A 12,455-nucleotide genomic window follows, 5' to 3' on the forward strand; every position below is an offset into this window, starting at 1 on the left:
CATCTACATACAGTAAGTGACTCATTCGACTTGAAATATGAGAGAGCGAGATGGGCACGTTCTACAAATGTACACTTTGGACTGAGCAGTGCACGTGCCAAGAGATATCATTGAACAGATTATTAGTATCTGACACTGTCTGAAAAGACCACTTGTCACCATGTTATTAATTAGGTAAAATTAGTTTATATTGGATATTTGGTTCTCTCGTGCCATGACTATGAAGATGGCATATTCTGAATCAGGGGATGATGGACAAAAATCCACAAGTTTTATTTTTGGGAATGTTATTATATACATTTTTTCAATATTTCAAGGAAAATAAAGAGTTGGATTTTTGTTAATCTTCCCCTGATTCTGAATATATCCTTTTGATAGTCATGGCACACTTTGTCTAAGAGAAATTGAAGATTCAAAAACGAAATCATATTATAAAAATTAAAAAGGTGTGGCTTTTTCTCCATCCACCCCTGATTCAGAATACACCATCTTCATAGTCATGGCATGCTTGGTTCAATAGCTTTTGACGAGAGAAAATCTAATGTCCCGAATATCCAATACAAAACTAATTTTACATTGGTCGAGTAGTTTACTTGTCCAGGCTAGTGTATGGTTTTCGGTGCGCAACTGGTGACGTCCAGAAGAGGAGTGTTATTTATGTGGCGACCCCCACGTGCTGAAGGATGGCGATGATTAAAGTACAGTAAACCATGGGACCATCAACAGAATAGCGGCTTTGCTGGGCTGCAGCGATACCGCGGTCTCCAAACCGTTTCCATATTGGGCTCAATATAATTTGCCAAAGGGAGAAGTTGTGGGCGGAACAGCAGCACGTTAATTTAATGTTTTATTTTTTTTTCCTCTCCTGATGGATGAACAATGGAGAGTCCGTCAACAGAAATTTCTGGTGAACCTCCTCTTCGCCACTGCGTTAGATCATTGTTGTTGATGCTGTTGTTGTGTAGGAGGCAGGGACGGACCTGATATTTTAGGATTTCTCCTAGAAAAGACCGAGAACATCGGGTGGTCACGGCGACTAGCGTTTTTCATCCCCTCTTAGTTCTGTAAGCAGCTGATGCTGGTTTTGCTGTCATCTACCCGCTGATATTATGGTGAAATTCCCATCTCTAACACCCTACTTCCCGCTCATCCGATTCCTGGTTCCTCTCGCTATCACTAACATAGCCATCGACCTCGGTGAACAGGCAAGTGTTACTATCATAGCCCTATTCTATGATTTTCTGATTGTCATGTCTGTGAATAACAATAGGTATAATAGTAATAAAACATTTCTCAATGACTCGTTTTACATAGGCGGTGTGAATCCCACCTTGGTAGGCAATTTAACACCAGTCGCATTTCCAGTGCGCTTCGTTGAGAATTTTAGTCATTGGCAATGGGGACTGACATCCAGTGGTGTAAAGTACTTAAGTATAAATTCCTGAAAGTACTACTTAAGTAGTTTTTTGAGGTATCTGTACTTTACTTTACTATTTATATTATTGACAGTTTTTACTTTTACTTCACTACATTCCTGAAGAAAATGATGTACTTTCTACTCCATACATTTTCCCTGACACCCAAAAGTACTCGTTACATTTTGCATGCTTAGCAGGACAGGAAAATGGTCTAATTCACACACTTATCTAAAGAACATTCCTGGTCATCCCTACTGCCTCTGACCTGTTGGACTCACTAAACACAGCTTCCTTTGTAAATTATGTCTGAGTGTTGGAGTGTGCCCCTGGCTATCTGTAACTTTAAACAAAAAAGAGAAATTGGTGCCTTCTGGTTTGCTTAATATAAGGATTTTGAAATGGTTTATACTTTTACTGTTGATACTTAAGTATTTATTAGCAATTACATTTTACTTTTGATACTTAAGTATATTTAAAACCATATACTTTTAGACTTTTACTCAAGTAGAATTTTAGTGGATGACTTTCACTTTTACTTGAGTCATTTTCTATTAAGGTATCTTTTCTTTTAGTCAAGTATGACAACTGGGTAGTTTTCCCACCACAATGACATCTCCCTGTAGCCTAGTGACAAAGCCATCAATTCCATACCATCAACCCCACAGTGCGTTGCCTGTCTTGAGGTGTAGCCTATCCTCATCATCTCTTGCGGCACCTTTTAGGTTGCTTGCCCACTAGGATGGGAACAGTCTCTGGGAAGCCATGGAAAATGGTGGGTTACACGAACAACGTTAGTTAGTGGATCACCTGTGTGCGTCAACAGCTGGCCGTAGTATCAGCAAACATGTGTCAGGGCCCATAAAAGAGTAAGACAATGCAAAACCAAAATGAGCTAGATGATTGTGCCGTTATGGATGGCCTGATTTGGCTACATGTGACCTATAGTAGTAGTCACCCCCAAAGCGTACCTTGTTGAAACCCCCAAACTAATCTGGGAGATCAAACTAGACAAGGCTCTAATGTCTTTAAAATCTGTCATTACTACATAAAAAAAATTCTCCATGATATATACCCATTGATTACTGAAGAATATAACTTAGCCTGGTTGAGGGCTAGAGTTGGGAAACTTAGCCTGGTTGAGGGCTGGAGTTGGGAAACAATGCTCTACATATGCTAGATATTTTGCTTGTATGCCTACTATTTCCGTCTAGCAGCTTGTGCACAATACTAAAATGACAAAACAGGATATTTGAGGCAAGGGGCATTTCAAGCAGAAATGGCTTAAGGACAACAATGTCAAGGTATTGGAGTGGCTATCACAAAGCCCTGACCTCAATCCTATAGAACATTTGTGGGCAGAACTGAACAAGCGTGTGCGAGCAAGGAGGCCTACAAACCTGACTTAGTTACACCAGCTCTGTTAGGAGGAATGGGCCAAAATTCACCCAACTTATTGTGAATGTGATGAAATAAATATCGTTATATATTATCAAGTTGATGTCACAGTCATATAGCGGCACCTACATAAAGCTGAGTGACTCACTCATTCATGGCTTTGTATCAAAATAAATAAGTACCAATATTCTTTCTGATAGTCTTTAATAAATAAAGATTTTGGTTATCCTGACCTGGACACCATGTACAGTATTATAACAGCCCATTATGGGCTATTAGCAGGACAATATACCTTTACCAACACCTCTCTGTATTTTGATACTTTGTGGATGGGGCCTCCCCAGTGGCGCAGCTGTCTCACCGCATCCCAATGCAAAATGTGTTGCTACAGATATCCGTGCCGGCCGCAACCGGGAGACCCATAAGGCGGCTTTTGGTTTTAATTTAGAATCCTCCAATCCGTCAATCCTCTATATGTAATTATTGGCGGAGAGTCATGTCATATTTTCCGATATACTGTAGGCCTACTGTAGGTGACATGAGTCTCACTGGTGTTGAGTAATGTGCTGTTAAAAGTGGTGTAGGTCTTATTTATTTAAAGAGCATATTGAAGTTAGAAGCAATATGATTTGAAGCATTAGCCTACAACTATTTCGCGCTGCTCTGAGACAAGCAAGGGGACTGGTCTTGATCAATCAATGAGATTTTTATTTTCACTTCATCTCCGTTTGGGTATTGGTTTGACTAAAATTATGGTGTAGAAAGGTTATGCTCTTACACGGAACCCAAGCCGGCTGCGCGTGTGCGCCGTTGTGCGCCATCGAGCATAAATGTATTTTGTCCCCCCACACCGAACGCGATCACGACACGCAGGTTAAAATATCAAAACAAACTCTGAACCAATTACATTAATTTGGCGACAGGTCGAAAAACATTAAACATTTATGGGAATTTAGCTAGCTAGCTTGCACTTGCTAGCTAATTTGTCCTATTTAGATTGCTTGCTGTTGCTAGCTAATGTTTAAATTTTTTTAATACATTTTACCCCCTTTTCTCCCCAATTTTCGTGGTATCAAATCGCTAGTAATTACTATCTTGTTTCATCGCTTCAACTCCCGTACGGGCTCGGGAGAGACGAAGGTCGAAAGCCATGCGTCCTCCAAAGCACAACCCAACCAAGCCGCACTGCTTCTTGCTTCTGGCCTCCAACCCGGAAGCCAGGCGCACCAATGTGTCGGAGGAAACACCGTGCACCTGGCCCCCTTGGTTAGCGTGCACTGCGCCCGGCCCGCCACAGGAGTCGCTGGAGCGCGATGAGACAAGGATATCCCTACCGGCCAAACCTGGACGACGCTAGGCCAATTGTGCTTTGCCCCACGGACCTCCCGGTCGCGGCCGGCTGCGACAGAGCCTGGGCGCGAACCCAGAGACTCTGGTGGCACAGCTAGCGCTGCGATGCAGTGCCCTAGACCACTGCGCCACCCGGGAGGCCCCTTGTTGCTAGCTAATTTGTCCTGGGATATAAACATTGAGTTGTTATTTTACCTGAAATGCACAAGGTCCTCTACTCCGACAACTAATCCACACATAAAATGGTCAACCGAATCGTTTCTAGTCATCTCTCCTCCTTCCAGGCTTTTTCTTCTCTGGACTTTATATTGCAATTGGCAACTTTCATAAATTAGGTGCATTACCGCCACCGACCTCGTTCGTCTTTCAGTCACCCACGTGGGTATAACCAATGAGGAGATGGCATGTGGGTACCTGCTTCTATAAACCGATGAGGAGATGGGAGAGGCAGGACTTGCAACGCGATCTGCGTCACAAATAGAACTGATTTCTATTTTAGCCCATGGCAACACAGACGCTCGTTGGCGCGCGTGAGCAGTGTGGGTGCAATAATTGAATAATATAGATTTCAAAATGTATTTTGCAACGCTCGCGCACGCGGTGTAGTCAGCCTGTTAGTGTAACCTTTATTTAACTAGGCAAGTCAGTTAAGAACAAATTCTTATTTACAAGGATAGCCTAATCCTCCCTCCCCGTCGGGTAAATGAAACCTGGTCTCCCACGGTCCACGCACAACACTGTTGTGCGTGGACCGTGGAGAGAGATTTTTTTAGCTAAATAGCCCAGCACTGTAGCCTACTCCCGACCGTCACATTGTACAGCGCCATATTTTCCGTTCCATCCTAACGGAAACCCAGAGGGTTTTTGTTTTTCTTGGAATAGAAACACCATAATATTAATCAAGCAAAATTTCTTAAAATCAATCCCATATACTATGTTCTTACAGAAAAAGGTTTTACATTATCTAGTACAGACACTATTGAAGGCTATCAAATGCTTCTCAAAGATTCCCTCTGGTGGTCAAACTATCATGAACTAGCATTAATGGTACCAGTGGTTGGCACTTAAATAACGTGCCATAGAATTCTGCAGCACCACGCAAGGTGTGCTGCAGTACGCGGCAACGAACCATTGTACCTTGTAGGCTTACCCAGTATCAAAGGCTTGGTTTGACAATCTCCGAATGTCATTAAACTTTTTGGTGTTTTGTAACAACTTCCATTCATCAATTGGCCGCTGCACAGTTTGGATTGATTGATTTTATATGTCAGTAAAAAAAATACATATGTACATAAAGATTTTTTAAAGTGACCACGATTGCACAATAAAGTCGGGGACTTATTTCCATTATGGTCCCTATTTATTTTAACTTAAATACATATTCAATTACATACAGTACCAGCCCAAATTTTGAACACACCTACTCAAGCTTGGAGGTGTGGGCCCACTCCAGGACTGAGGAGCGGACAGCGTCAGGAACAAATATCTGGGCCCCCCTTCGGGGTTCGACTGGGAAGGCTGCGCCTCACGAATCTGCTTCCCTATTCCCCAGCTGAGTGCTGTCGCCAGGCACGAAGTGGGAAGGATGGTCTCGGGTTCCGGGGATGTAGCTGCGTGGCTATAGCGGCGTGACAGCGCATCTGGCTTGACATTCTTGGATCCCAGTCGGTATTAGAGGGAGAAGTTGAACTGGGTGAACATCAGGTACCACCTAGCTTATCTGGAATTGAGACGCTTGGCGGTGCAGAGATATTCCAGGTTCTTGTGGTCTGTCCACGCAATGAACGGATGTTCCGCCACCTCCAGCCAGTGCCTCACGATTCCCCACATCGTAGTTCCTCTCTGTGGCGTTGAGGCGATGGGAGAAGAATGCGCAGGAATGTAACTTCAGATCCAGGGCAGAATACTGGGACAGGACAGCCCCCACTCCGACATCTGAAGCATCGGCCTCCACCACGAACTGGCGGGACGGGTCAGGATGAACCAAGATGGGAGCTGTGGTGAAACGGTGTTTGAGATCGCAGAACGCCTGGTCAGCAGCTGGGGACCTTGTGAATGGAAACTTGGGAGAGTTGAGTGCAGACAGGGGGCAAGCCAGGGTGCTGTAACCCCGGATAAAGAGGCGATAAAAGTTGGCGAATCCCAGGAAACGTTGCAGTTGCGCTCTGGATGTAGGCTGGGGCCAATCCACACCGCTCTCACCTTCCCGGGTTCCACCTGTACACTACCTGCAGCAATGTGTAACCCAGGAAGGGGATGGTGGAGCGATATAATTAGCACTTCTCTGCTTTCACAAAAAGCTGGTTCTCCAGGAGGCACCTGATCAACACATCAGGGGCATTGGTAAGGCCAAATGGCATGACCAGATACTCGTAGTGACCGCTGGCCGTGTTGAAGGCAGTCATCCACTTGTCCCTTTCCCATATCCACACCAGGTGGTAGGCGTTCCGTAGGTCCAGCTTGGAGAACACGGTGGCGCCGAGGAGATGAGTGGTAGCAGGTAGTGATGTCGTTGAGGCCCCGGTAGTCGATGCACGGGTGCAGAACCCTGCACCTGCAATGGAGGCAGAAGGACGTATGAACCCTGCGGTTAGGGAGTCCTCAGTGTAGGTCTCCATGGCCTTGGTCTCCGGACCCGACAGAGAGTACAGTCGTCCCCGGGGCGGAGTGGTGCCTGGGAGAAAATACATCCTGCAGTGGAAGCGAAGTGGCCCGGGCCTTACTGAACACCTCCAGGAGGTCCTGGTACTTCGTGGGAATGGTGGAGAGGTCTGGGGCAACTTCCGAGCCCCCAGGTAGATGTCCCGAAGCAGGCTGTGCTGATTTCAGGCAATGAGCGTGGCAGAACGGGCATCAGCCCATGATGGCACCAGCAGACCAGTCAATAAGGGGATTGTGTCGATGGAGCCAAGAGAATCCCAATACCACGGGAACCTGAGGAGACTTAATAAGCAGGAATTGGATCGTCTCGCTGTGGTTCCCTGACACACGTATGTTGATAGGGGTGGTATTGTGGGTGACCCGGCCTATAAAGCGCCCGTCCAGCGCTCTAACGTCCATGTGAATGGAGAGGGGCTGAGTGTGGATGCCCAGCTCGGACGCCAGGGTAGTGTACATAAAGCTGTCATCGGTACCGGAGTCGATGAGTACCCCGAGAGATTTTGACTGGTTCCCCCACAGCAAGGTGGCATGAAAAGGGGTGTGAGTAAGGGGAGAGAAAAAGTTCTCTGTATGGCCCACCAGAGTACTCACTCCTACCGGTGAGCCTGGTCTTTTAGTGGACAGGTGGCCACGAAATGACCAGTAGTCCCGCAATACAGGCAACTCTTCGCGTGAAGCCTGTATAGCCATTCGGCTGGGGACAGCTTAGCTCTGCCTAGTTGCATCAGCTCGGAAAGAGGTGAATTGGAAGACTTCGGAGACTCTCGGGGGAACTCGGGTAGCCTCGAGGACGTCTCGGAGGCGAGGTGGAAGCCTTGGGCGGGCGAGTGAAATCTCCTTCCTTCGCTCCCGTAGTCGCCCATCGATCCCGAATGGTCAAGGCGATGGGCAAGTCGAGATCCGTCGGTAGTTCCCGAGCTGCAAGCTTGTCCTTTACTTCCTCCAATACTCTGTGTAGGAATATGTCGAACAGCGCTTCCGGGTTCCAGGCACTCTCAGATGCCAACGTGTGGAAATCCACCACATAGTCTGCCACACTGCGGGAGTCTTCTCCCGAACAATGGAGCATTGAAAACGTTCTTCACCTCCGCCACGAACTCCTCCAGACTGAAGCATACGGCCAACTGTTGTTCCCATACTGCCGTGGCCCAGGCAAGAGCCCTCCCTGACATCAGCGTGATGAGGTACGCTGTCTTAGAGTGGTCCAAGGCTGCAAGACTGAGGAGGGCTGCAGCTCGATGATGAGGGAACACTGAGCGAGAAACGCCTGACAGGTTCCCGATTCTCCATCGAAGCGTTCCGGGGGAGGTAAGAGGGGTTCCAAAGAAATCAGGGTGGCCGGGGAGGCGGCGCCGCTAAAAGCCGGGTTACTGAGGGGCTGGCAAGTTACCGTCGTGGTAGGCTGCCAGACAGACAACCCGCGGAATTGCTCCAGCAATGTGTTTAACGCTCGATCATGGCATTCGGCCAAGGTCTGGAACCCGTCCATAAGTCTACTAAGCAACTCCTCGTGCCTTCCAATGGTGGCTCCTTGGGAGGAGTTGGCGTTGTGGATCTGGTCCGAGTCTGCTTGGTAAGTCAGGGCCAGTTTGTACTATCACATTTCAGGAGAAGACCCAGATGCAGACAGTGTCGAAGTAACACAAGTCTATTACTATAACAGTGGGCAGGAAAAATGACAGGTCAAGGGCAGGCAGAGGTCAGTAGTCCAGATCAGAGTCCATAAGGTACAGAACGGCAGGCAGTCTCAGGATCAAGGCAGGCAGAGGTCAGTAATCCAGGGTAGTGTGACAATGGTACAGAACGGCAGGCAGGCTCAGGGTCAGGGCAGGACGAATGGTCAGAACCGGGAAAACTAGAAAAGAGAAAAAGACAGAAGCAAGGGGAAAAACTCTGGTAGGCTTGACGAACAAAACGAACTGGCAACAGACAAACAGAACAGGTATAAATACACTGGGGATAATGGGAAAGATGGGCGACACCAGGAGGGCAGTGGAGACGAGCACAAAGACAGGTGTGACATATTAGTGCACAATTGTTGCTTAAAATATCAAAGTGATGCAAAAGGGACTCATTTCGTGGAATGGCCCAAGTATTAATCATGTTATTATGTGGATAAGAATTAGAAAGTGTTGTTGCTACCACTTTGGAATCACAAGTTTTTGTTGTATTATATACAAAAGGAATTAGTAGTAATAAGCACTATAACAATGTAAATATGACTTTCAACCACTATTACGGATTAATAATAAAAACCATAATGGAAAGGTTTGCTAAAATAGTCACACAATAAGCCATTATTGCCTTGATGGACTGGTTTTTCGTTTTGATCTTAATAGTTTCAGTTGTGCAATATATCACTGGGAGTATTATAGTGTAAAATGTTACCTGGTCAATGCTCCTGTTATATAAAAAAGTTGTCATTCGGTCTATGGGCTATTTTCTTCACTCTTTGGGATGGACTTTTCTTATTCATAGTTGGAAGGAGTCTACACCTCGCATGTCCTGTGAAGAGGTGTAGCAGTAATTAACATCACAATAACATCTTGTCTCTTACACCCATCACCATATCCCAAAATACAACATCCTAATTGGACACCTAGCAACCACGGACGTTATAGTTCATATTAATAGAAATGGTGACACACACTGGTTGAGTCAACATTGTTTCCACATTTCAATGAAATTATGTTGAACAATGTGGAATAGACGGTGAGTTGATGTCTGTGCCCAGCTGGTTAATTTTTTATATTTTTTTGTGAACGGTGTTCACTCACTGCATTCAATTTGCTCACTCTAGGGAAAGTGTTCATGTTTGTTTGTCAGCACGTCAGTACTACATAGATTGGGCTCAGGTTATACCTTTCTCCCCGCCTATAGCCATTTAGCTACACCGCTGCTAAATTGTTTTTGCCACTCAAAATAATTCAATCAAAGTTTTTTAGTTGCCGACGTTCGCTCTGAGTTACAAGTTACACATCTTCCTGAAATGAACTTGTTCACAATTGTCCAATTTATCCATTGATACAGAGCATTCGGAAAGAGCATTTTCAGACCCTTCACTTTTTCCACATTTTGTTGTTACAGCCTTATTCTAAAATTGGTTAAATAGTTTTTTCCCCTCATCAATCAATACACAATACCCCATAATGAAAAAGCAAAAACAGGTTCAGACATTTTTGCAGATTTATTTAAAAATACAAAACTGAAATAACATTTAAATAAGTATTTAGATCCTTTACTCAGTACTTTGTTGAAGCACCTTTGGCAGCGATTACAGCCTCAAGTCTTTTTGGGTAAGTAGTATGCCAAATAACCTTAATCATAGTTACTACAGGCACACAGACGACTTCCAAGTGAACCATCTCTTTCAGTAAACAATCAGTTGAAATTACTAAACTGACAATGAAATACAGTAAGCACAACAACCAACATGCTTAACAGTCTTCAAGGACCAGAATAAGGAAATTCTTATTAGAATATGCCACCAAAGATCTAACTCTGCCTCCTTTGACTCCTATCCCAGGGGAGAACACCAATCATCACTATTGCAATTTTGCCATGGTTCTGCCATTAGGTCACTATAAATTCAAACCACTGTAAATTCACATCTTGCTACTTCCTCTGTCTTTGTCTTCCTCTGTCTTTGCCAGACTTCTCTAGAAAAGAGAAGTCACTCAATGACTTGAGATATTTCTGAAACAATGACATGCATTTAATAGGGGGCACAACACACTTTACAAGAATAAAAAAAGAGGAACAAAAAAAAGTAGAATAGGACGTGTGTGGGGGGAAACTATCTACAACAGTATAAAAACAAACCAGCAGTTTTAGCAATTATACCTCTCAACTGTTAAAAAACCTAGCTGTTTTAAGCGCTGCTTGAGAGTTGTTCTGCGAACATTCATGTTGTAACGTGTGAACCCGCAGACTTTAGGCATTTATAAAGGCTGCGAGTTATGAGCTGTTATAAATGCTTGGCCTGTCTAATGTACTATGGAGCGATTAAGGACACTTTAAGTGCATTCATAATGCATTATAAATAGTTGACTCATAGAAGGTGTGGAAAAAGTAGGGCCGGCACGCTAAATTGCTCCGGGTATTGCGGGGTACGTTGATCCCTTTTTTACATTCAGCATCGCTACGTCAAGGGAAATGTAGTATTCTTTCTAACTAAGATCTACATATAGTTCCGGATGTTGTGTACTGTATCCCTGGAAATAATCAGAATTCATGTACACAACAGTTTTCAAAACAAAAAAAGTGTTCTCTCTTGGCACAACTTGAGCATAGGGACAGGGTAAGTTGAGCCGCCTTAAGGTAAGTGTGTAATGGTGTCCTGTGACAGTGGGTGATGGTGCTGGTAGGCCAACGTTTAATTCATCGAATTTGGGGTGTGGTATATTGTTTATCTTTAATGTATGCCTATATTCAGATGTAGATATCTCTGTTCAATATCACTTACCCTTCCATTTGTTGACCAGTTGTTTGGGACATTGATGTTGTTTCAATGTGCCAATTCGTAAGTAGGTTCTCTGCATTTGAGACTACTATAAGCCCATGTAAATGATCTGTGAGATTCTTGATATGTTTGGCAAGCTCAGACTCCATATCATCAGATAAGGCCTTATGTGCTTCTGCTATCATAGCCGCTCTCTTGCACAGGAACATCCCACATGAAAAAATACTACCATTTACTATAGAATACTACAATACTTAATATAGAATTAGGTAGTAAACAGTCTTATGGCTTGTGGGTAGAAGCTGTTAAGGAGTGTGATGGACATTTTTAAGTTTGTGCTTTTCTAAATAACCAATTTTTGTGTTCTATTCGTGTGGTTTTCTAATAACCAATTTCTGTGTTCATGCAAGTGACGGATTGAACAAATCCTCACTATCAGTATCTGCAATTTGGCAGTACGCCCACAACCTTGTTTAGAGAAAGGGATATCTCAGTTTCAAGGTCTCAGCTTAGAGAGAAGAAGCATGGTGAGGTATTGGTGACCCGGTTATTGGTCGGTCACATGAATGAAGCAAACGTATGTGATGAATTAATTATGAACGATGAATAAGCTAAATCCGGGCAAATATAACCTGTCTGTATATAAGAGAACTAACATGACTGCCCCAGGTGTAGCTCCTGATAAACATCTACTTAGTGCAACATCTACTTAGTATACCTTTATTTTACTAGGCAAGTCAGTTAAGAACAAATTCTTATTTTCAGATTTTTACCTTGTCAGCTTGGGGATTCAATCTTGCAACCTTCCGGTTACTAGTCCAACGCTCTAACCACTAGGCTACCTGCCGAGTTGGTTGGAACCTCTCCAGCGCGCTGATAATAAAGAATGGTTCATTTAACATTGAGTGTCTCTGTGTAGAATTCCCACGACAATTTGGCGTCAACGAACAGGATGATTGATTCGGCCTGGTGCATAGCAAGTAACGACGAGAATTGTTGAAGATGCACATGGGGTAATAAGGGAGATCACCGTGTGTGTTTGGGAATAGTACTTAGTGAATGTGGATGTGAAAATTATTTACATTTACATTTAAGTCATTTAGCAGACGCTCTTATCCAGAGCGACTTACAAATTGGTGCATTCACCTTATGATATCCAGTGGAACAAC

The 12,455-nt window shown here is 44.2% G+C and overlaps 1 protein-coding gene across 2 annotated transcripts in view; it reads left to right on the forward strand.

The window, feature by feature from the left end:
- Positions 1-721: 721 nt before the first annotated feature.
- ankhb (ANKH inorganic pyrophosphate transport regulator b) overlaps positions 722-12,455 on the forward strand; it is an 80,541-nt gene continuing 68,807 nt past the window's right edge. For both annotated transcript variants that reach the window (XM_071362573.1, XM_071362575.1), the window contains exon 1: positions 722-1,205. In XM_071362573.1, coding sequence (XP_071218674.1) covers positions 1,110-1,205 — 96 coding nt within the window. In that variant the 5' untranslated portion in view covers positions 722-1,109. The remainder of the gene's footprint in view (positions 1,206-12,455) is intronic.

This window comes from Salvelinus alpinus, chromosome 23 (genome assembly GCF_045679555.1).
Source record: "Salvelinus alpinus chromosome 23, SLU_Salpinus.1, whole genome shotgun sequence".
Lineage (NCBI taxonomy): Eukaryota > Metazoa > Chordata > Actinopteri > Salmoniformes > Salmonidae > Salvelinus > Salvelinus alpinus.